The 24786-nt window shown below is 31.1% G+C and overlaps 2 protein-coding genes across 3 annotated transcripts; both read right to left on the minus strand.

Annotated features, from left to right (window-relative positions):
• Positions 1 to 235: 235 nt before the first annotated feature.
• Positions 236 to 22670, minus strand: LOC116766711 (phosphatidylinositol 4-kinase beta). 2 transcript variants are annotated; one of them, XM_061521727.1, is made up of 10 exons: positions 22119 to 22670; positions 10302 to 11193; positions 7641 to 7841; positions 6492 to 6758; positions 6201 to 6380; positions 4526 to 4759; positions 4088 to 4266; positions 3670 to 3781; positions 3445 to 3586; positions 236 to 2603 (listed from the first exon to the last, which is right to left on the minus strand). In XM_061521727.1, the coding sequence occupies exons 1-10, from the start codon at positions 22205 to 22207 to the stop codon at positions 2422 to 2424; spliced, it is 2478 nt and encodes an 825-aa protein (XP_061377711.1). In that variant the 5' UTR covers positions 22208 to 22670; the 3' UTR covers positions 236 to 2421. The 2 variants fall into 2 exon arrangements, with proteins under 2 accessions (XP_061377711.1, XP_061377712.1); XM_061521728.1 differs by lacking the exon at positions 22119 to 22670 and adding an exon at positions 11299 to 11624.
• Positions 22671 to 23262: 592 nt separating this feature from the next.
• On the minus strand, positions 23263 to 24682 carry LOC116767046 (dynactin subunit 6). The gene is made up of 4 exons (XM_032657199.2): positions 24509 to 24682; positions 24251 to 24421; positions 24004 to 24185; positions 23263 to 23860 (listed from the first exon to the last, which is right to left on the minus strand). Exons 1-4 carry the CDS (start codon positions 24517 to 24519, stop codon positions 23646 to 23648), a joined length of 579 nt encoding a protein of 192 aa, XP_032513090.1. The 5' UTR covers positions 24520 to 24682; the 3' UTR covers positions 23263 to 23645.
• Between the last annotated feature and the right edge of the window lie 104 nt (positions 24683 to 24786).

Genomic DNA, 24786 nt, shown 5'->3' on the forward strand with positions numbered 1-24786 from the left:
GAGATTTGAGGTTAACAGGAAATCCATATGATTTTCCCGTAAGTTTAGAAATACTGTGGTGTTTGTGTGATGGAAGAGAATCTGAGTAATCTAAATATATATAATTTCCAGGGCTTGGATCCAATCCCCGATGAATGAAGATTATTAAATAACTAATACGGTTATTAGATAATTTTGACACTAACCATTGAAACTTCGAAGATTAGGAATAGTAATTATTAATAAAAGACAAATAAAAATTTTAATATATGTATATTATTTAAAAAAAAAAATAAAAGTAAACATTAATGTAATCTACTTTTATTTATCTGTACACGTCGACAAATAACATGGATATTTATAATTTATGAGAAACTTTATTTGGACTTTAAACGTCAATCATTTTTAAACAGACGATAACCATACAATTTAAAGATTAAATTTTACAGACAAAATGAAATAGCTTATTTTTTAAAATCGACATAACATTACTTCATATAATTTTAATAAAATATTGCACTATACTTATTCATATTATGGCATATGTTATAAGGATAGCGCATTAATTACATCTACCTGACAAATGCCACTTACGCCATTTAATAATAAAAAGTAGTAAGATAGTTCAAATGATACAATGTTTTAAAATTCAAAATGTATACTTTATTATATTGAATATTTTAGAAATATTCTTGCCATTAAAACTTTTTCATGTTTTTTTTTGTATTTCGTCTTGGTAATGATTTTATAATAATATTTATTTCTACGAAATGTTTTTAAGATTTATTTAAAACCAAATATATTTTTATTTCTTGAATATGAGAGACATGTTTATGTTAATAACAGACTATGCAGTATTTTGTGTAATGACTATTAGTAAAACAAATAATTTGTCTTAAACAATAATGTCATCTAAATATGAAATTAGGGTCCCGTCGCTCGCTCGGCTCTTCAACATAATGCCTTAGTTTAATTAGATTTATAATATTACGAACCTAAGTACAGTATGAACACCGCCGCACCCGAAATCAGTCGAGTCAATCAATCAATCAATCAATCTTGTTAGTTTGGTGTTACGCTATACCTTATCTAGTCAACAATAAATTCATTTTCATTAATATAACATTACACTTCGCTATCTATATGATCATCTTATCGACAATTTGGCGATTTTGTCTAACAACAACTTTGGGGAATCACACTCTTAATTTCATATTTAAAAACAATTTATATATGTACAAAAAAACTTAAATTTATATCAATAAGAACCTAACTCTAACCTCTTTTCATCCGTGAAACAATCAGTCTTCTCATTGCGAAATTATCATTTTCTTTATAATATTTACATTTTTTTCCAAAGTCTCAACTACTTGATGTGGAAATTTACAAAGGAATCTAGAATCGACCTCGTGGCTCATGTAGTGTCATGGTGTTCATGATTTCAAAAATACTTTTGAACATTTTAACTAATCATAAAGCCATTCGATCGCTAAGTTCGATATCTATGACAATTGATCAATGTGCTACAGCGCTTTAAGTTACAATAATGGACGGGTCAGAATGTGATTCTTGTCAACATTGAGATAGGAATTAACGTCAATTAATGCACATTGGAGCCATTTGAGTGACGACATGGCGTTACACGAAGAATAAATTGCATACAACATTAGTTTATGGTTATACAAATTTAATGACGATATCTCTATAACAATCTGATTGTACGGAGGAGGTATGGCACGTTACAAAAACTATGATGTTTAAATATATATATAAATTAAATGAAAAACGATTTACACGTGGGATGAGAACCGAGAACGTTTGAAGCATTGTGATATAAACGTACACACAGATCCGAACTACACACGCGCTTATATGATACATGTTATATGTATCATATATAAGCGTATACATACATATACATACACGTCACAGAAAACAACGGGGTCAGTTACAAGAATATATAATTCATAAAATTGTACAAATATATTAAATTATAAAGAAAATATTGTAATCAAAGCTTTTTTTTTTGTTTTATCAATGTTAGGTGTGCCGTTCACGTATACAGTCGAATACAGCGGAGTACAACTCGACGGACTTCACAGTCAATTTCAAAGCCTTAGTTGTCGTTCGAGGTGGTCTCCTACGTTCCCTTGTTTTTAATACGACAACAGAGCGAACTGTAACACGCGCCTAATATGTATCACTCGAAAGCTGGTGTCAACAGTACACTGAGCATAAGTGTGCGTCGTCGCACTACATACGGAGCGTTTCCAGTTTTCCTTTCATATATGTATATTGATTGCTACTATCCTGTACGAGGGATGGCTACGCTCCGGTCTGACGATGCAAACTTGCACTTAGGGTACAGTTTAGTTGTAAGCCGTCAGTTGGACGTACTGTAGAGTAAGGTAGTGTGTTATTTAGGCCGGTGACATGTATCGGCTAGAGTATGCCGTTGGTGTAGTATTGATAGTTGTCGTAGAGGCGCGTGGAGAGTGAGTTCAGCGCGTCTCTCACTAGACGGTCGACCAACGTGCGCAGCTGTTGTTCGGTGCGGCCGGGGTGGAAGCGAGCACGGAACGACGACACCGCGGTACTGCTGCGGAGACACGGCAGCTGACCCGCTGGGGACATAGACAGATAGTCATTAGAGATAGGCCGAGGACTCGGTGGATACTCGGTTTGTATGCCGAGTATACATTGCTTAAGAAATGCAATATATTTAAACAACAGAATTGATCTAAACGTATATGTTATTTATGAAATAGTTAACAATCTCAATTAATAAATTCAAAATCATGCCAATCAACGAGTAGTAAAAATAATCAATATAAAATATTATAAAAGAGTCGGCCTCTAACCCCACGCGAACGCGTTTGGACTTGTTCCGAAATGGGAATTTGATTGAACCAAGTTTAATAATCATAGGTACACAATACTAGTTTTATAGTTCACTGCACATAATATGTACTAAGTGTATAACTTCAACGTACAGGAGAATAGATTGCCAATGATGACATCATTCAGGCAGGTTTGTTAAGTGAGATGGGATCATTGTAACATACAACACATTATGAGTTATTACTGGTGCTGCAATCAATATTCAGAAACATTAATTAAAGAAATGGATTTACATTATTTTAAGGTAATGCATTTTATTTTTATGGTAAAATAAATTTGAATTTTCACAGAAAAGCATGTAAGTTAAGAGATATGCATAGATCAATACTTATATCAGATAAATCAAACGTTATTGTGAAGGAAAATTAAACATTATTATATAAATGAATGTTTGGGCCTTTGTAAGAGTAAATATGATAAATATTATAAAAGAAATATTCTTGAAAATGCATTGCAGCAACATGAAACTAATACAGCAATAAGAAACGTGAGATTATGGTGGAGGGGATTAAATAAAGGCGTCAAAGAGAAAAATCCTTTTCTATTCTAATATCCGTAACTCACCCATTCTCATAATATCCACGAGGTGTATGATCTGGTCGCAGTGTTTCCTCGCCGCTATCAGCCCCCTCAGTATGAGTATCTTGAAGTACGCGAACATGTCCGAGCTCTCACCGTCCATCACTTCCACGAACTCCGGCGTCAGCTGTCAGCACATAATAATTATTATTGTAAGTGTAATAGTATGTAGAGTCATCAGTGTACGTTATTATTGATATTTTCTCATACTTTAAACGGCGAACTCTCAAAACCGAGATTCTTCGGCGATATCGAAAATATGAACCCGAAGTCGATGTGGATGATGTGTCCGGCGCTATCCAATAAAATGTTCCCATTGTGTCTGGAAAGAAAAATAAATTGTACAATAAAATAGAATTGTCTGTTCGTTATTATAATGATCTTCATTGTTTTATCTTTGAAATGGTTTCGGTTAAAATTATGTGCTTTTAATACACATTCATGTTTTAGTTTATTTTTTATTATATGTAATTAGTAATTTCCTACTCATGTCCGACTGGCCGGCCAGGTCGATACACAAACATTTAACATATAAATTGTAAAAAAAAAACTGAGTTTTATTGAACATATTGCACATAAAACTTTCTGCTGTACTTCATTACTAAATATTATTCGGACTATATAATACCTGTCTTTAAGCTGTAATAAATAGCTGGTGAGTGCGTAAGCTGCGGCTGATTCAACGAAGTTGTTCTGTGCTCTCAAGAACCCCTCGGTGGTGGGAGGGCCGTGTTCCAGCTCGAGCCAAGCTCGTAGAGATCGACCGGACTGCTTCTTTATTTGATGGAGAGACACTGAGTTCAAAACCTGCAAATATAAAATACATTAGATAATTTCAATAGACAGATCAAAACATTAATGTTTATTAAAAGTCCTAGATAGAGAAATATTTTATTAATATATAATTATTGCTCGAAATAAACATGACATAGAGTCGGCTCACAATATATTATATTAGTAAATACAACAAACTTTACTTAAAGAATTTTAAGCCGTTATACATGGTGTTCATAATATGGTGTAAAATATAAGTCAGTTCGTGTTACATGAACTAAATAATACATACGGGCTGTATAAGTCCGGACTCCTTGTCTAGACACAGTATCTCGTAAGGTCTCAGCCTGAGCGGAACCCGTTCGAGGTCCCAGACGGCCTGTAGTCTCCTGAGGAGCTGTGCCGCTAGTATCTCCTGTCTCAGATCGTCTCCGACCTTCACGATACACCCCAGTAGACGCCAGCCGGACAGCCCGCCGTACGGGGACGAAGAACGCATTCTAGATAACTTGCTCTCCCACGACTCCTGAAAATTTTATATAGTCTTTAAGTTATTTTAAAAGTCTGATATTGGTAACAGTGATTGGGTTATAAAATACTTTCGATATATGACATCTGAAGAACTTTTTTTTGTGAAATATTTATTTACACTTTAAAAAAAATGGTCAAGTTTATAATAGCATCATATTCAAATATCCTTGCTACTGTTCCGAGCGTATCGATTCAGTGTTGCCATAACATAAATAAAAACCGCATTAGCTGTAAGGCCGATGACTCACGAGGCATTCCCTGTAACTTCCCTCAGTCCAGACAAAATAAACATTTCAGACAAAGTTAATTGCATGAACCTCGCCCCCTCGTCATATAATTGATGCGTGACTAACACACCGTTTGTAATTCCCCTGTTATGTTATCGATCACGGGCAGGGCGACCAAGAGTTCAAGCATAAAACGATGTCTAGGCGCGTATTCCCATTATAAGATGACTTATTTGTAATCCATGTATAAATTAGACATTTATTGTTATAAAGGTGAGTCCTGAGCTTTATTAAGAGTATAAGTAGCTAAAGAGTAATCACGGAATACATTTTGTATATTTACATAGTTAATTTTTAATATCTCCAATAAAATTCTATTGTTAAATATATTTAATTTTAATTATTTGAATTCAGAGCGAGACAATGTTATATCACTCGAAGTAAAAATTCGTATAAATAATAAATAAAACATAGTTTCGATTTTTGAAATAATTCAACTTCCGTAGTACTTGCGTGGATAGGAGCTAAAAGTCGATCGACTATAATTATTAACCCATTAAAGTTCAATGTACATTTCGATAATAAAGTTATTATTTGAACTCGATGACCTCAAACATTTTGGCACACAAGTCCATATTTCTGGGTCGAGCTCAGTGTTGTGTATTATTCTTATGTTACTCCGTGGCCCGAATAAAGGACGTTGATTGATGCCGCTGCGGGGATTATTGCCCTCACAGACAATCATTACTGTTTCAATATATTTTATTGAACGTTATATTTCTTAGCTTATGAGATATGTATAATCTCAGTTGTTCTGCAAGAGATATTTTTTATTATAACACTATACGCTAACAATGTATGTATTTGATATACGATGCGTTTGTGTGAAGTCGTTTGCCTTTAAGACTGTTTTCATTGAAGGTCCTTTTAATGTGATCGTGTTATTGGATGTGTGAAGCTTGACTGTGTGTATATAAATTACTACGAGTGTGAGTGTTTGATGCTTTAACTTAATGAGTTTTACGCGTGTCCGCTGATGGTTGAGTTTTCATGTACCTATAGAGTAGGGTGAATGGACCTATTTGGGGTCTCGGCCTTACTTTTGTGTTTAACGCGAGACGCTAAAAAAGCGGAGACCGACGTACGTTTTGAAAGTAAATGACCGTGTGAAAGACCTTAAGTTTATACATATATTATATATTGTAGTACCTTGAGAGCGACTGCCGAGGGGTCCGCGGGGTCGTGTTTGAACGCGTTCGGTGGCGGCGCTGCGGTCGCGTCGGCCAGCCGGCGGCGCACCTCGCCCGCGCCCACCGCCACAGACTCCCGCGACCCGCACGATGACGTAGACAGCACTGACGTCACCGACACAGCCGATACCGCTGACATCTAGGGACCAATTATCATTAATGATCAATTCCTATTTTGAATTTCGAATCTGTTTTTCGAATTTCGAATTCAAGACGACAGAGAATGTTTATGTTTTTTTTTATATAATACCTGTGACAGGCTGTCGGGGGCGGGTTGTTTGGCGGCGTACTGTGCCCTGAGCTCGTCGTCGTCATGACTCCAACAGTCCCCGGCGTCTGAGTCGTCTAGTGGCGAGTACAGTGACAGTGTCGGCCATTCCGGTACTAGATTCTCCTCGCTCTTGGTGTGTCTGATGGGAGGTGAGTGTGGCGCGGGGGGAGCGGGAGGCAGAAGACGAGGAGGCAGCGGCTCGTGACCATCTGTCTCTAAAACTTCCACGTACATTATATACGGCGCCTGGAAATATAACAAACATATTTTAACTAAAAATATCACTACATACATAACTGTTCATTAATTTCTTAATATTTAACAAACTTTCGAATTTCACATATAACAATATAAGTACTTTACGAGTTCTGAGTTTTTCAATAAAAGTTTAAACAGCCGTCAAACCAGTTGTTTGTTTTGAATGTCGTATCTATGTAATTACACTTTAAATTCTCTTACGTCACTAAAAAATTACGTCAAAAAAAAAAGGCCGAAACAAAGGACCCTGAAAAGCCATTTATTATTTTATACGTATATAAAAATTATAAAATTACATATTTATAAAAGTTCCTACAGTTATTAAGATGAACTTTTATATAAATCGGATATTTAGTTTAGAATATATATTGTCAAACTATACTGAGAGTTCCCAGTTTTTTATTCATGTGTTTGAAAAATCAAATCATACGGTTGTATAAAAATACAACCGTATGCTAAGATATATGTATGAAAAACTACAAACTGACCGTATTTAGTTTAAACACGTACTCTTGCAAAGCATCAGCCTCCTGTATAATGTAGGTTATTGCGTTATATACTTTACTTATTACTCTGAGCAAGCATACTAATGGCATTGTTAACTCTACATTTGAATCTTATTATGTTAATATAAATAAATAGAATTATTCCTCTTATTCTTAGAATTTTGAAAACCGAGCTTGATGACGGTGACGTGACTCACACGCCATAGATAGTGTGTTAAAACGAAATCGAGTAAAAATATACAATTTGAATATTCATAACATAAAATTTAAAATGTCTTTATGTAATGTTGAGACAACCTACAACCTACACGCCCATTAATGATTTAGTATGATGTAATCAGTTTTTTAATGTCGTTAGTATCACCTTGTCCTTGCTGTTAAGTACGGCGGCAGCGTGGGGTGGTATTCGTAGTATATAGTGCGGTTTCTGGTGCAGCGGTAACCAGACCCTGGCTGGGAGGTTGAGATCCAACGTCGCCAGTTCAGCTCTCAGACGGCCGTTCCTCCTTTCTTTATCAGCCACTCCAGCCAGACGACGGCCGATGTTAGTGAGAGCTGTGAGAAACTGTAACAATCGTTACATTTTTTCTAATGTGAAAAGCCATACTAACGTTCACGTGTGAAACCAACCTAGGACATCAGCTATTGTATGTACTCTTGTATTTTAGATCACTCTAAGACGTATACAGATGATAATGGTGTACAGAAATATCATGTTCAGTCATTGTGAACACTTGATGTTCGTGGATGTGAAAAAACGAATGACCTCTACCGGAGTTTAGAATGCCGATGAGCACTTAAACTTTTTATTTGAATCACCATTTTATATTGTTAGCATCTGTCGCGATAGCAGAGCTGTGGTTTCATGAATCACTTGCTCATCTCAATCAACATAATTAAATACTTAACGAACATATTTAGAGAATACATTTTTACTCCCAGCAATACTTCACTTATTTTAATACAAAATGAGGATAAAAAACATCGGCTTTTATTTAAACGTTCGTATAAAACCGTGGTTAGAACATAATGCTACGTTTTCCAGTTATTTTTTTTTTTTAATTATGGTAGCATTGATTGAAAGCAAAACGATAAAAGCGGAAACACATGTTAATGATCCGTCGGAAAACATATATATGATAATTGTATTACGAGACTGTGTGAATAGTTTGTAATTTATTCCCTTCACATAGTTATAGAGCAAGTTAAATAAGACGAACTTTTTTCATTACTTATAATATATAAGTAGTATAACATTTTTGTTTAAATTGTTATAATTTTGTTTACAATTTAAAAACTATAAATAAATGACATACAATCGATAAAGGATTACCTCTACTAAATATTTAAAAAAAAAGATAGTTAAAAAATATTCACTACTTATATTAGAAAAAAGGTTTGAAGTTTGAGTTTTCTTATTTAATTCATAAATCGATATATTTTTATATGTGAATTTCACTAATGAGATATTTTGATTTGTGGTCACTTAAATGAGAATCTCACTGATTTCTCTACATTAAAATTTACTACTTTCGAATTTAAAGCAAACAAATCAGTACAATCATTTAAAATATTGTACAATCTTTAGGATATTTTATTGTCAGGTTTCAATGTATAAATATACATATATAATAATAAATAAATTTTTCTATTCATTAATATAAAAAGTAAAAAAATAAATAATCATGTTGAATTTTCTGTCTAAGTTGCCAAATAAAGCAATAATAAAATGTAGCTGTCCTTGGCTGTCCTATTTCTGACTACTTTAGCCAAAAAAATTATAAATTAAAATAAGTACGCGAGGAGTAAAAAGTAGTATAGACTGAATACCGGTGACCAATTAAAGCAATGAGGCTAACAGCGTAGTTCAAAATAGTCTAAACTCTAAAGTGAACTAACATTATGACAACAATTTTCATGTTAAGGTTTGCAAAAGTGGGTTAAAATGTTGAGTCAAAAACATACAAAACGAGGTTCATTGAGCTTGCAAAATTTACGTTAGTATTATAGAGAGTTAATAGTATATTACAGACCTACATCATCTTTCATATTTCACAGTTATAACAATACGTGTGTATACAGACAAACACACACTGACACAGTACACTTGTTAATAAATACTTTAATCATTTTATTTCGAGACATTCCAATAGTCTGGACATATATACTATGGATAGTAATTCAATGTTTTGTTGATGTTTCCAATTTGTAACGCATTAAATAATTGAAAAGTAAGTATATCGTCATTCTAAATAAATTGAATTTTATTTGATCTATATTTAGAAAAATCCAAATAAATAAATTTAAAATATTTCTACCATAAAAACGTATTTGGAGAAAAAAAAACTAGAAGTAAATATTACCTTATGTTTATAGACGAATAAACGTGCTTTGATTAGCAATTATTATCTATGTATTAGAATAACTGTTATTCTACTTAAGTCGTGATAACGATTGTTTTAAAGAACATCTTTTTAAATTGCAGTTATATTATTATGGGATTAGGTTATGACTTTTAGTGTAAGTATGATTGCAATATAATTAAATAACAAATTCACTAGTAGAAGCACTCTACAGAATAGTACTACTATTGTAAAACAATTTGATAGTACGAACACTAAGAAATGTTGGCATTGTTACATTTTTACTAGAAATGTAACAATGTAAGTTGAAACAGATAAAAATGGAAATAAACAAACACTACCCACGAATGAAAATATAGAGCCGCCAATGAAGTCATCAGTTGGAAACGACTTAATAATAATATTGGCATTATTTAATCCACTTCATCTGTACCTATATAATGTGTTGAAAATATTTAAATTGAAATAATCTTTATAAAACTTTTCATTTTTTTAATTAGCAAATTTTCGAATATATTTTCGAACTTTCTGAGGCTGGGACACAAAATAGCATGTATTAAAAGTTGTTACTGTATATGTATGTATGTATATGCCAATGGTGTGATCAGCGTATTGTATTTATAACATTTTGGTCACTACATATGTATAAAATTATAAGTTACCTGTTTCTGCGGTTCAAGTCGCGGGGCGCCACATGAGCACTGTTCCCCACAAGCACTACTACACACACAGCCACTGTCGAACGCGCGTCCCGACGCTAGATCCCCTAAGTGTCTTCCGGACGGCGTCGCCAACCTTAAAGCCGACGCGTCCGACTGCGATCGATGGTGACCTCTCCTAGCGGCTGGCCTTATTTCGTCGGCCAGTATGGAATCTCTCAACTTTGTTGCCCTGGACCTCTTGGCATCCCCACAAAACGCTGTCAGCAACCATGCCAGCCTCAGTGAAAACTCAGCACTTTGTTTACATCGGTAAACCAAATACGGCTTCAGAACGTCCGCTACGTCCCCCATTTCTATGTACATTGTTGCTAATTGTGGAAGGTAAAAATCTACATCTTCGTTTGAAAATGAAAATAATTTGTTGGCTAGGTAGGTTTGAACACCGGGTTCCTTAGAATTAAACAGATATGAGATCGCCATGCTCATATCGAACAGTTTACTTTCAAATAAACGCAGTAGAAAGTCTTTAGATTTCGCTGAATCTGATACACAGATCGCGTTTGTTTCTACATCGGGAGGGTCGGGTGGTTTTTCTGTTTCATCGGGATTGCCGGAGTCTAGGCTTTCCCTGGATCTTGCTGCTGCGGGGGCCGGTGGTCTGTCTTCGTCATTTCCATCAGGTGGAGTGTGAATCCCGGAATCATCCGATCCTGTTGGCACTTCGGGTGGAAGTGCTAGCCTGGGTGCCGGTACATCTCCGGAAATCCTTAACTGTGCTCCATCGGGAGACGTCGGAGTCATATCCTCTGGGATCCTTTGGAGAACAGAATCCAGAGATCTGTTCCTCTGATGGCCGCATCCTGCTGGCGGCCCACTCTTGTTAGTCACATGTCTACGAAAGAGAAAACTATATATGAGTACGCGTTATTAAGGTCACATACGAGGTTGTTGTTACACATAAGATATATTAAATGTGATACTTAATATCACAACGTACATATCAAATGGATCTTCATAGTGACGTATGCCGACTACTATTATCTTCCTAACCATTTGTTAAAATATATATATATATCTATAATAGAAGCCTTATCAGTATTGTTATTTATTATAAAAATAAACACATCCGATCACTCAGCACACAATACATTGAATACAAGGTTTCACAGTTATAACACGAGAACATTTTATTCCGTAGCACGTTTTATGAATTGTCTTCTAAATAATGTTAAGAACAAAAGTCGACAAACTAGTCATAAGTTATAATGAACGAGAGCAGACATCACCCGCGCACGTCCGACACTGACGACGCTTTACAGCGAACTGCTTTACGCAACAGTATATACAATTATACAAACCGAACCGCATACCAGTCTAATAAGGATCACCTCGATTACGACGCCGGAACGCGACTGTACACACTTAACTAAATTCTAAATCTTTGCAATTTTGTAGCCTAAAAACCTCCACGGCCGACTTTTTACTATTCAAAACACACCATAAATGCATTCGTGAACTTAGTTTCAAATGTGTTATAGTTTAAAAGATATAATAATTACATTTTTATAATGACTGACGGTTGATTGATTGAATTGCCAGCGAAGTAGGGCACACACCTTGTTTAATAACATGTACGAATGTTTAAATTGATATTCAATGTGCGAATATACAACAGTTCCTTATTTGCTCAGTCCTGTATAACATGCTTCAGAAGAATTTTAATAACATGCCTGTTACACTACTATCATACAATAATACCATTAAGCAAAATTCACCGATTGCTTACGCTTAGGTTTAAACGAATTTATGTTTATTTAAATTCATATAAATTAAGTTAAATTACTTTATCTGTATGATAATAGGCTCTATAAATTATTATTCAGGATATATACAATTTATAATAACAGTACAAAGCACGCAAGTATCATGCGTCAACAATCCCTCTATAGCGTCAAAAGGAAACGAATTAACATCGTTATTTTAGGAATGTTATCGGGAATGGTGTATATTGTACAGAGCGTGCTCCGTCAGCTCTCAACAGATGTGCCAGTGAAATAACGGTCGTTGGATATTTTAAGTGAGTGGATGTAATGAAATGAGTATTGGGATTAAGTAACGTATTGACAATGTGATACCATGTGAACCATATTACATTGACCTCTTAACATTTCCATATATAATTATTAACTTTTTTTTTTAATTTATTAAATATTATGTAATGTTTTATCTACACATCTAAGTTAAAGAAAAAGCGTGTTCCAGAACAATTTTATTTCAATTACATATAAATATCATTAAAGATAAGATGTCCAAACTTTAACTGTGTTTTTTAAGTTATTTTATTCAAATTCATATTTGAATAAAATAATAATTATTAATAAGTAGATATCTATATAAGTCTCAATAATTTTCAACAACAGCTACTAAGTATATAAAAAAAATATTTCAATAAAATAAAATGTACTTTTCAAATAAGACAAAAAAGTTATGATAAATAATGTCATCCCAGTTTATGTTAAACATATTTTTTCCTCAAACCTTCCACCTTGCCTTGAAAGGGTTGCGACGAAGACCTTCTCATTTAATGTAACAAAAAAAAAATATTCGAGTATTCTAATAGATTCTAATTTAGAGTTCAAATATTAAATTCAATGGCTCATCTTGCAATTTTGGTCTGAGGCCTTACAAATATATTTAAAGCAAAAAATTGTCAAAGGAGAGTAGAGATAACAAACTCAAAGAGAAAGCATTAGTTCATATACATTATACACCAAGAATTCATGAGGCTGTGTTTTCTGTTTATATACATTTTTATATATAAGTGTATATGTGTGTGTGTATATACATATAAAGTTATTTTAGTGTATGTTATTTAAGATACATGAAAGTTGCCTTGCGACCTTGCAATATCTCATTACAACCTACAGTCGCTTACTTTAATTCGATCTTATTCACACCATTTATTTTAAAGCTATTCGACTCTGTGAACTATTTAACTACACTCCATAATGTTGTCTATATTTTTACATAAAATATTATAATATTATTATTGCTCGCATTTAAATAACCACAATGGCTGAGATTATTACGTGTTTACTTAAAGTCACTGAAAAGACCAAGGTAAAATGCAACAGTAATAAAATGTCCCAATAAATTTATATGCACAGTTCATAGTGTTTGCAATGTAAATTATTAGCTAAGAGAATTCTCGAAGACTTCTGGGCCGTAACATGAAATTATGTAAGTTTTCATGTACATATAACACAGGTTGTTTTTATATATGTAATTTATTTTAAACAATAATTATTTATTGTTGAATAAGAAACTGGATTTATAACTTTATTTATTTATATAAAGTTTCTTATTTCCATTACAAAAAGATTAATTAATTCCAAAATAATATTTTTAAATACGCAAGAAATACACCAATGAATATATAAAATAATTTCTTGATATTAATTAGAGACGTAAAGAATATATAATAATATATATATATATAATAAAAGTATTTCGTTAAATTGACTTTCAATTTGTACAAATGTACAATATTGTGTTCAAAGTGAGCATGCGGGTATGTAATCTAATAAAGAAATAAGCCCATTCCACTTATTAACGATACCTCGCATAACGCATTTATTATACGGCTTCCATGACACTCTCACTTCAAAATATAACGCAACAATTGTCTTTATAGAACAAATACGCAACACATCTAATACTGTTAATGTATATATTACAAAAAATCTCGGTCAAATTATGACAAAATGATACCCTTTTTGGTCATAAACATCACGTATAATTGTATCATTCAAGTATTATTTGAACATCAGTAAGCCCTTGTAAATAAATTAAGTATATAGTACATGTCGTAAGTGATACGTAACATCTTCACAGGTAGTACACATCTATCAAAACTATATTTACTGATTTAATATTAATTAATTATTATGATTTCCAAGCGACGTGTAAATAACTTTGCTTTGACCGTATTCATTGTGGGAATACAAAATGATATTTGAATATTTAGATATAATAGTTAAAGTAAATAAATTTAACATTCGCATCTAAATACCGAAAACATAGGTACAGGGAAGTCAAAAAGCGGAATAGGTATGGTGGGGAGAAAGGGTCACTTTGTTTCCTGTAGTGCTTGTCATAGTCATAAAGGTTATAAATACCAAGTATCATAAAAATTAAGTCATTATTCAGTTAGATACAGTTTAATAAAGAAGTGAATCCGGAAAAAATTTTGGAACATGGAGAAAATTGAGTTTCGCGCAGTTATTAAATTCCTTACCAAGCAAGGAAAACTTCTTCAGATTATTGTTGAAAAAAATATCTTCTGTTTATGGGAACGAAAAACTATGGCTGACAAGTAGCAAAACCTCTTCAGGCAAGGCAGAGATTCGACTGAAAATTGAAGGCGGGAAAAAATTTACCAAAGGATTGCTCCTTTTGCACGACTATATATCCGTGCACAAGGCGCAAGTTGAGATAGCTGCTATACAAAGAGTAGGTTTCGAAATCTCGGAACATCCTCTTTATAGTCCAGATTTAGCCCCAAGTAATTATTATTTATTTTCAAAAATGAAAAACGGATTCGTGGGAAGAAAATTTCCAAAGATTAAGAGGTGAAGAATGCATTTTCGGTCTATTTAGACGACAAAGACAAAACATTTTGTGTCGAAGCTACACCTAACTTAACTGATTAATCTAATAAATGTATATGTAATAGAGTTAAAGAAGAATACATAGAGAAGGAAAAATAAATTTGAGTTCTTTCTTACTTTTCACCTCTCATTCCGCGAACTTTCTGACCTACCATTGTATATATTTTAATTTAATTATAATTTATAACTCTTTATATGACTTATGTGAATGACGTATCTTATATTTCCTTTTCCATCGTTACCAATAAAGTATATAAAACAATATAACAATATTTCTTAGTACTGATGCAATATAAATTGTGACGGTGTTTTATTTTTTATCAAATAACATGTGCTGCAATTTACAATAGTTTTATTAATTGTACCGTTATAGTCCTTATAAAGTTTATGATAATATGTAATTAACCACAAGTTTGCACATTTTCTTTGATAGGAAATGTTTATTTTGTTATGATGATGATGTATGTTCTATATATTTTCTTAGAAAGTATTTAAAATCTTAAAGTGATCTTAAAAATTCGTCTCGTTAGATGAATGTGATAAACCCCGTAACCTTTAGTTTACATGTTATTGAACATCGGTTAGAATAGATAAAAGTTATCATTAATTATTATCAAATAATACTATCTGCTCGATTGTCCCTTTCATAATATACATACATCTATAAATACTATATAATCACAAAATAACTCTGTTATCAAAGATTTTTTTAACGAACGTTACGTGATTCAAACAAAATATTTGATAACACACAATCTAAATTAAATTGTATATAATTTCTGTCTTACGCAATTGTATCACAGCGTAACTTCATCTGTGAGATTGGAAGAAAAAAAAAGCTTTTAATTCGTTATATGAAAACTTCCTCATAATAAAGATGACATCATACATATTTTACAGTGAAATGTTGCTTCGAGAAATCTTTATAATTGTAAGCAAAATTATTGTTATATTATAAAAAATTGAGACAAGATGTAAAACTCTGTTTTTACATCTTCTAATTTAAGCATGCGGGTCTGTTTGAGATAAGCACATCACATAGAAATTTAGCGCTATATACAACTTGAAGGAGTACTAAGCACTAGGGGCCACCGAGATATTTATATGTATATGATTGATATAACGTCTTCATGAATTACGATACTAACGAAATTATAAATATTTTTAAAATATGTTAACAAATTATTTATATATTTATATTTATTTATTACTCCTTCCTACCATACCACAAAAACTATAATTACTGAATAAACCGTTATGCTTATGTGATATAGGCATTATATTTGTATATTAGTAAAGCTATGGGAAAATGGCTAGATTTAAAGGAATTTATTGTTATTTTTTTTATATGGACCATTACAATGTTTGACTTTAAATTACTTTTCTACCTTCACAGTTAACTTTAAAACGTTTAAAATAATACAGATAATTCTCATATAATTATGATCACAAATACGGACACGAAAGAAATAAAATAATTTAATTATTCGTTGTTGACTATTATACTGAATGAGAATCAGTTAAATTAAATCAGTTCTCGCAGTCTCTGTTAAAATAGAAAATGAAATACATTATTTATTTTATGAATCATTGTATATTCAGAATATTGACAATTCTGTAACGTACGCGCAATATATAAAAAAATAAATGAACATCGCCGGGTATACATCGTTGTATGGATAAAATGTCATATAAGGAGTGATGTTGCTGACTCCGCGGAACGAGAACCAAGGCGTGTGAACCAGGAGATACCTGATACCACACAAGCTATGGAATGGGATTGCTATCCTAACGTCGGGGCAATCATGTAGTCTTAGGAATAGGTTATAAGTTTTAATATGTAATTCTTATTATAATACACATATATATATAAGGAAGTTTCGTGACTTTTCCTGGAACCTTTGGTTGCCACCCTATATAATTATTCATATGTTTTATATTAGTGTAAACATCAAGAATCGATGAACCGAAGGTCTTAAGTGTGTCCAGTGCAAAGCAATTAACTTTGTATACATAATCACATTCCAAATACATATTAAGTAATTGATTTGTTAACTTGGTTACATTCAAACTGGATTTTTAAACTATGTTAGCAGACGTTCATTTTGTAAACATTATTTTTTATTATCAACTTTATTATTATTCATATCCAACTATGAAATATTTCAATATTACTATTACGTAAGTCTATTACTAACTGTCCTTAGAATCTCGTTTGGTTATTACGTTTTATATACTTATAGATTTTGTAAATTTTCAATACTAAATAAAAATCAGAAAATATAAGACAATTCCTTTAAAATAAACTATCATTTAAAGACTTACAATTACAAAATAATTTTACTTTAATATCAATTTAAACATACCGAAACGTAAAGACTGATAACGCTAAAAATTTGAATAAATTTAAAAACGAGCTGAAATAAACTTAATACGTTATAATAACGAGAAAGGAAGATATATTTCGTATAATTTTATGTAATTTAGTTAAATTATATTTTTATCTTTCCATGGTCGCTACTAAAGCGTTTTTTGTTCGTGCTTTTTTGCTTGCAATCTTATTGTTTCTATTCTACGGAGCATAACGCAAATGTATTGTGAATTTATCGAGCTCTCCTATCAGCTTCCATTGACAGTTTTTTAATAAAAATTATTTTACTTGCTGAGTATCAAATACCATTGATTATTAAAAAAATATATATATCATATTTATACAGGGTTGTGTGTCAACATTTTATTTTATTTATTTAGGGTATATCAATGACGAATAAAACGGGACCATTGTGTTGTATGAACAGCTGGCTCTCTAATTGGCTTTGAGAGCATTTTATATTGACGATGTTATCTTAAGTCCCATACGAGCAGCAGATGGGATCCGACTTGAACCAGCCGGCGCTGCAGGTAGACAGATGTGTCATATTATTAAGATGTATATACAAAAAAAGGATAAATTTTCGTAAACATTTATTGAAATAATGCAAAACCTAGCTTCATTTAGTTACAGACAATGTTATTGCCTTTGAGGTATCTATAATTTAAGAAATAAATAAACTTCAGTTTCCTGTTATTGGATTGCTACTGTCAAATAAAATTAGTTGACAATCAATTTTATCAGTAAATAATTTTGTTCTTGTAAACTAATAACCTTAGGTAGGTATTTTATTGACGGACTTGGAATGCGGCGATTTTGCAATAAAAATCAGGAGATTTGTTTGAATTGCAGCAATAAAAGTGAAGTTAATACATGTGTGTGTTATTGCAAAAAAACATTTAAAATTTAAAATAATAGAATGCCAACATAAATTCTTAGCAGCATCAGCTGTTAAAGCAAGTTTGACCTTTGATCCGTCAAGTTTCGATTCAGAGTTCAGTTATATTTGTCGTAATGTCTGTGTTATAAATTCTCCCAAACCAATTCATACTCTGTCCTTACTCGTATTCATTCGAACGAATACAGTGAATCGTGGGTACGAAATACTATATTTAATATCTTCTTGATAATTTACACAACGTAGAATTATTATAAACAGAAACGTTGTTATAAATACATATCTGTTATAATGAATAAACATCGCATCTACATGTTCAAAGGAAACTTAAAAAAAAAAGGTACCAATATAGTCATAGATTTTCCCTATGTTATCGACCAATGCTTTAAACAAAATGACAGCTAACTACTTATAGCAAATTATTTAGTCTAGACTTGGCTCTTCAGCCTAAGTTGTACTGAATAACCAATCAAAACTCTACAGTATGTACTATATATAGGCATAGAATAATATACATTTAACAGTTTAACAAGCGTGGACTCCCAACCATGGGTAAGAACTGAGGTTACTGATTGAACGTTTCCGTCCATTGTATCCTTTATCAAACGCCCGCAGAATTTGATTACTCTAACTCATGTTGCTCTAATTCACTTACGTGTATTATCGGGCATGTGAATGCTTAAATATAATTGTTATGTCCAGAGGTTTAGGAATTAACAAATACTTTAAACAGATTACAACGTGAATTAGAGTAAATAAAACTATATTTTTTCCATCATATCTTTATCTTTGTAAGTCATGCGCACGTATATTCGATATAAGATAGCTGAAGATTATTTGAGATAACTATTATGTTGAAGTTCAGAACTAGTATTGTTGAATATTTGTTAAGGATTAAATATGTATTAAGATAACTAGTTGTCAAAGAGCTAAGCGTTAAGTTATAGGGGACCATCATAGAGCATTATTATACGAATTTGAATCGAAATAAAATTAGGATTAAATAGAAATTTTCTAAAATTGAAAACCAAAGTGGTTTAAGAAACATCATTAAATGCTAAATAATATTTGTTTATATTTATAAACAGCTTTGACGTTTTTATAAGATTATTATCGTGTTTATAAAAATAAAGACTATAAAAAATTATAAAGAAATTCAAGAATTCCGTAATACTAGAGGATTTGTGTCAAGGGCTATGATAATAATCTACGTCATAAGTAATGATTATCCTTAATTAAATGTACAAAAGACTTAGAATTCTGTTTGGTTGATAAACTAAATACGACGGAGGCTCTATGAAAGTTGTAAAAAATCAAATCGCTTATAATCTCTATATAGAAATGATTTCGAGTTTCGGCCAATGTTAATTGGGAAGGTTGAAGTATGTATTTCTGGTAGTGTTCTAATGGTTGAGCATATGATATTACAATGAAAAAGGCCTTGGTTTGTCCACGGCGCATTCGTTTAATGGAGGCCGTTTACATTCTATTTTAAAAGACAATTGTTTTTGATTGATCAGTAACACGACAAGCACTTACTGAAGAACTGTAAAAACATAACATTCACTGATTAATAAAAATATTCAAAATGGTATGCTTGAAACACCGTTCCTATAAATACACGAGTTCTAAAGAATCTTAATATAACGGATGACTTGAAGCCGATCGAATTAAAAATTTCATAGAGAAGCCAAACACTTTCGATTTTCGCATTTTTTGTTCTGATCGTGTGAATTTTATAAAACTTTTCGAAATGAGTGACCATAACTTTATACATCCGCTCAATATACGTAGCATGAGGGATATTTTTACTTTAATAGTTTAAACTGTAATATTTATCTTCTCATTGAAATATATTTATAATTATCGTTTTACTGGTTACAATAATATAAATTCAATTTGACTGGATGATAAAAAAAGTATGAAAATTATATATATATAATTTAATTTAAAAATTAAGTGTTTTGATAGGTACATACAAGTTTATATGGAACCTACTTATTTTAAAATATCCAACAATACTAGTCTTTTAACTTGTAATTTGAAACTCTCAGTTCAATTAATGATATGACAGTCACTTTCGTGTTAGCCCACAACTGTTTGCTAATTGTACTTCTCTATCATAAATAGTAATTTAAAATCTATAATACGAAACAGATATTACATATTTACTTAAATTATTAAATGAAACAAAAATTAATATTCCGCCAATCGATCATTTTACAGACGAGAACGTCATGAATTTGTAGATATATAAAATTAAAATCATTAAAAGTCAGGAAATTGGTAAATGCAGCTTTCCGTCGTGGGCTCACTACGGCGACCACTTTTACTTTCGCATTCGTCCATTCACCTGTTCGAATTACGCCCTACATATTATAGTTTACTTAACACGTCTCCGAAATATAACAGAGAAATTCTTTAATAGCGAGATCATAAGCGAAACTTAATATGAAGATCGCTTAATTTAAATTAAATTTTCATCAATTACTAGTAATTTCGCATGATTAGCTTATGAGTATTTAATGACTATTACCTCGTTAATCTTTATGAAAAGAATAGTGTTTGTATTTAAATAGCGTTATGAGTTATAAAATGTCACGAAAATTATAGAAAATATTAACAATATAACATGTTAAAATACATACAAAACATGATAAAATTATCGAAATGTTATTAAGTAGAATGAAGACTTTGTTGTTCATTTTGTTTCATTTAATGTGCAATGTAAGTGGAACATATGTTAATATTTTTAAGATATTTCACTAACTTTCTATTTAAAACAAAAATGTCACAAAGTGAAAACATATTTTGTACATTAGACGTGTTGTATCAATAGATAGTTATATAACCAGAACAAGGATTTCAAATAATTTTTAAATGATCTTATGTTAAAATTATTAACTAGTAATTAAATAATTTGTTAAGAATTAAATTTAATTTAATTATTTATATATTAGTTTCTATTAAATTTGGTATATATTCAAGAACATGGATAAAATATTAAATTATATCAAAATTTACGATCACTTTTATTTTGTTTTATAGCCTGTTGATATCATCATGAATAAATAAAGTTAAGGATAATTCTGTATTAAATTAAATATATGCTCTTGTTATGAATTTACATACCTACTGATACAAGTTATTAAAGAGTTTCGAACTTATCTACTTTTCACCTCATAAAATTCAATACATTTATTGTTTTTATTCTATACTATACCTGTTATTTACACTAAGGGAACCAATGGTAATGACTTAAATGTGTATTTTTTCACATACTAATGTATAGGTTTAATTATAATCTTTTTCTCAGAATCCATTTTATTCCATCTTACATACATCAAAAAATATTAAATATGCTTTACTGATTAAAATTTTAGGTTTCTATAACTAAATTAACATAAATATAATTAAAGATAACAAAATTACCTAAATACATATGTATAAGACTATGGCAGAATAAATAATAGTCTCTAAAAGTGTATTGAATTTTATAAGTAAAAACCAATTTATTATGATGTGTTAATTTACATATATAATAAAATAATAGAACTATTCCTGGAGGTAATTTTTTTAATATTGGCTTTTACACGATTAGTGAAAAAGGTAGCAAGACATTATCAATAGTTATGTTTAAAATATTTCTTACAACAAACTTTGTTATTGGTGGTATGATTAGAATAAAAAAATAATGTGAACATGCTCGTTCTATTTTTTTAGGAACATTAATTGTATTTACAAAATAATTTAAGCAATTTCAGTTTGTCCGAACATATAAATATAGTTAATTGTGATTTATTATACGGCAGACTTTGGACCATTTTATTTTGTGGTGACATTAGTAATGAAAGAAACCCTATCATAATCGATCTTACCGTATATCCAAGCTGAGGTTTCTCTGATGCGTTGGAGGCTTACTTTTAAATTCGCTTCGACTTCCATGTATGGGAACATCTTCCAACATACTCACGCACTTACTTATTCACAACACTCAAAATCATAACAAGCAGAATATTTTAGTGAGTAAATAACAACATGGCGTCTTCACACTTCAACAACAGATTTTAATGAGTTATTTAAATCGTTACTAACGTAATTATAAATGATACGGTGTAATTTCACAATTAATTTGCAACTAATATGGATTTATTTTATTTAGCTTGAGCACTGTTCAATACAATTATAACTTGAATATTATCCGTCAAAACTTTCATTATAAAGAACTACTAAATAACACTTTTATTTAATTTATTGCTTGCAAATTATCTATATTTTTGAAGTAAGCTGATTGTATACTGATTGAACGTAAAAGATTTTTTATTGTTGTTGATCTCCCGTCACGCGCAATTACTACTATACAGTAAAAACTAAAAGGACTCAGAAGTTTAACGACGACATCGACGATTCACAAATCGAGCAATCTATGGTACGTTTGTGTATGTCGATAAGTCTCTAACCATCGACAATAAACAAAAAGAAGGTTCAATTTTATACGTAACGGTATAATACTAATTATTCAGTTAATTATAAAAAAACTATAAACATTTTTAAGATAAAAAGAGAAAATTAAACGAAAACAAAATTTATAAGAATCTAAAATAATTTCCGATTGACTTATGTCAAAACTAACTAGACTGCGGACAGATTATGCATATTTAATTATTTATGAAAGTTTCATAATCCAAGATTCATATTCTGCATGTAAACTAGGTTTTTGAGGTAAAAAAAAAATACTTTTTCAAAATAATAAGGTAAATAAGTGATATAACTTAATTATTTTGAGCTATTTAAATACTTATTACCTAGTAAACGGATTTAAAATTGACACTTAAAATATTCGATATCAAAATTTATTTTGCTCACTAAGAAAATTAATAGTTTAATAAATACTAACTGTTTATCAGTTGAACCTTTTTGGAATGTAATTCTGGCGAGAAGAACTATTAAATCCTAACTTGTTCTCACAATATACACCATAAAGTTTACCGCATATTATGAGAATTAAAAAAAATACATACATTTGATAATTTATATTTATTTTTGCAGATTATATTTTAGAAACTTAATATATAGATGAAAGTTTGATTAAAAAAAATAATAAATTTTTGATAAATGCACTTTTAGTGGTTAATGATTATTAAAGCTGAATTGTCAAGCAACATTTTTAATAATAAATAGTGAAGAGGTATGTAATAATTTCTTGTACATACAAACTATAAGCAATAAAAAAATGTATCAATTACTAGTTCACTTTTAAATAAGAAATGTGTTTGTTTGTTTAAGAACTAAAAACTGTTAATGTTAAAATATGACTGATAAAGACTTATTTCTTTTATAATACTAAGTTAATTATATAGTACAACATAATAACTTTCAGACAATGGATAGAATCTTATTCTATATCATTTTGCAGTGTCCTGAGATGGTCGGGATGGTAATCTCTTGTGCATATTAGGTTTCCTTAAACGATGGTAATTAGGCATGACTTTGCTGAGAAAGTCAAGTTGTAATAGCTGTGTGGGTTGTTTTTCTAAAGCTTCTCTGTTATGGTGCTCTGAACCCCATATGACAGTATTATCTGCCAGTGTCTGAGGGACTGTGAGTTGACAAGCGGCACCTGTAATGTAATATATATATATTTATAAATATATCATACATTTTTTATTTTATTTTAATACTCATCAGACTTGATTGAATTAATAAATGTTTAATTCTGTGATGTTTAAATAAACATGGATGAGAAGATAGCAAATGTTTTACCAATAACGCAGCCACTGCCGATTTTCACATCAACACCAACAAATGATCGACATTCAAAAACATTACTTTCTCCTATGTGGCCAAAAGAAGATTCTAGTTTGCATGCAACTTCAAAGACATTGTGTGCTCCAATAAACAGGGGTTTTGGAGGAGTTTCCTGTGTTTCAGCTTTCTCAGCTTTCCTGTAGTCAGAAGAGGTGATATCATTTCTTTTATATAAACTTATAATTATTATTAACTTACATACTTGTGTATAATAGTTGCATATTCTTCTATAATGCAATATTCGGCTATAATAATTGGACCTCCTTCTGCAATTATGGTAACTCTTGGGTGAATAACAGTTCCACCGCCAATAGTTATATCTCCTTCCAATGTGCAATCCTCGCATACAGTCGCTCCGGGAAGAATTTTAATGCTACAAATTTTTATAACATATATTTTATATATTATATATAAATAGTATTACGATAAGTCATGCCATTAAAGAAATGTAAGGAGGTACTTTTGAGACATGGTTTCCAAATTACAAATTTCCTAGGAGACTTTGATTTACTCTCCGGTAACTATAATTGTATGTTATGTTAAACGAAATAATTAAGTAAAATTACTTATAAACCATTACATGATAGGAATCGGAACTGAATGGATTTCACTTAAAAATTAAAATGATTGTGACAGATGACAAATAAGAATGCCAAAGTAACTATACCTACTAAAAGTTTTGCCTATGATTTTTATTTAGATATCGTTATAAAAAACAACATAAAAAATCAAATATTT

Source organism: Danaus plexippus, chromosome 10 (assembly GCF_018135715.1).
Source record: "Danaus plexippus chromosome 10, MEX_DaPlex, whole genome shotgun sequence".
In the NCBI taxonomy this organism is placed as follows: Eukaryota; Metazoa; Arthropoda; class Insecta; order Lepidoptera; family Nymphalidae; genus Danaus; species Danaus plexippus.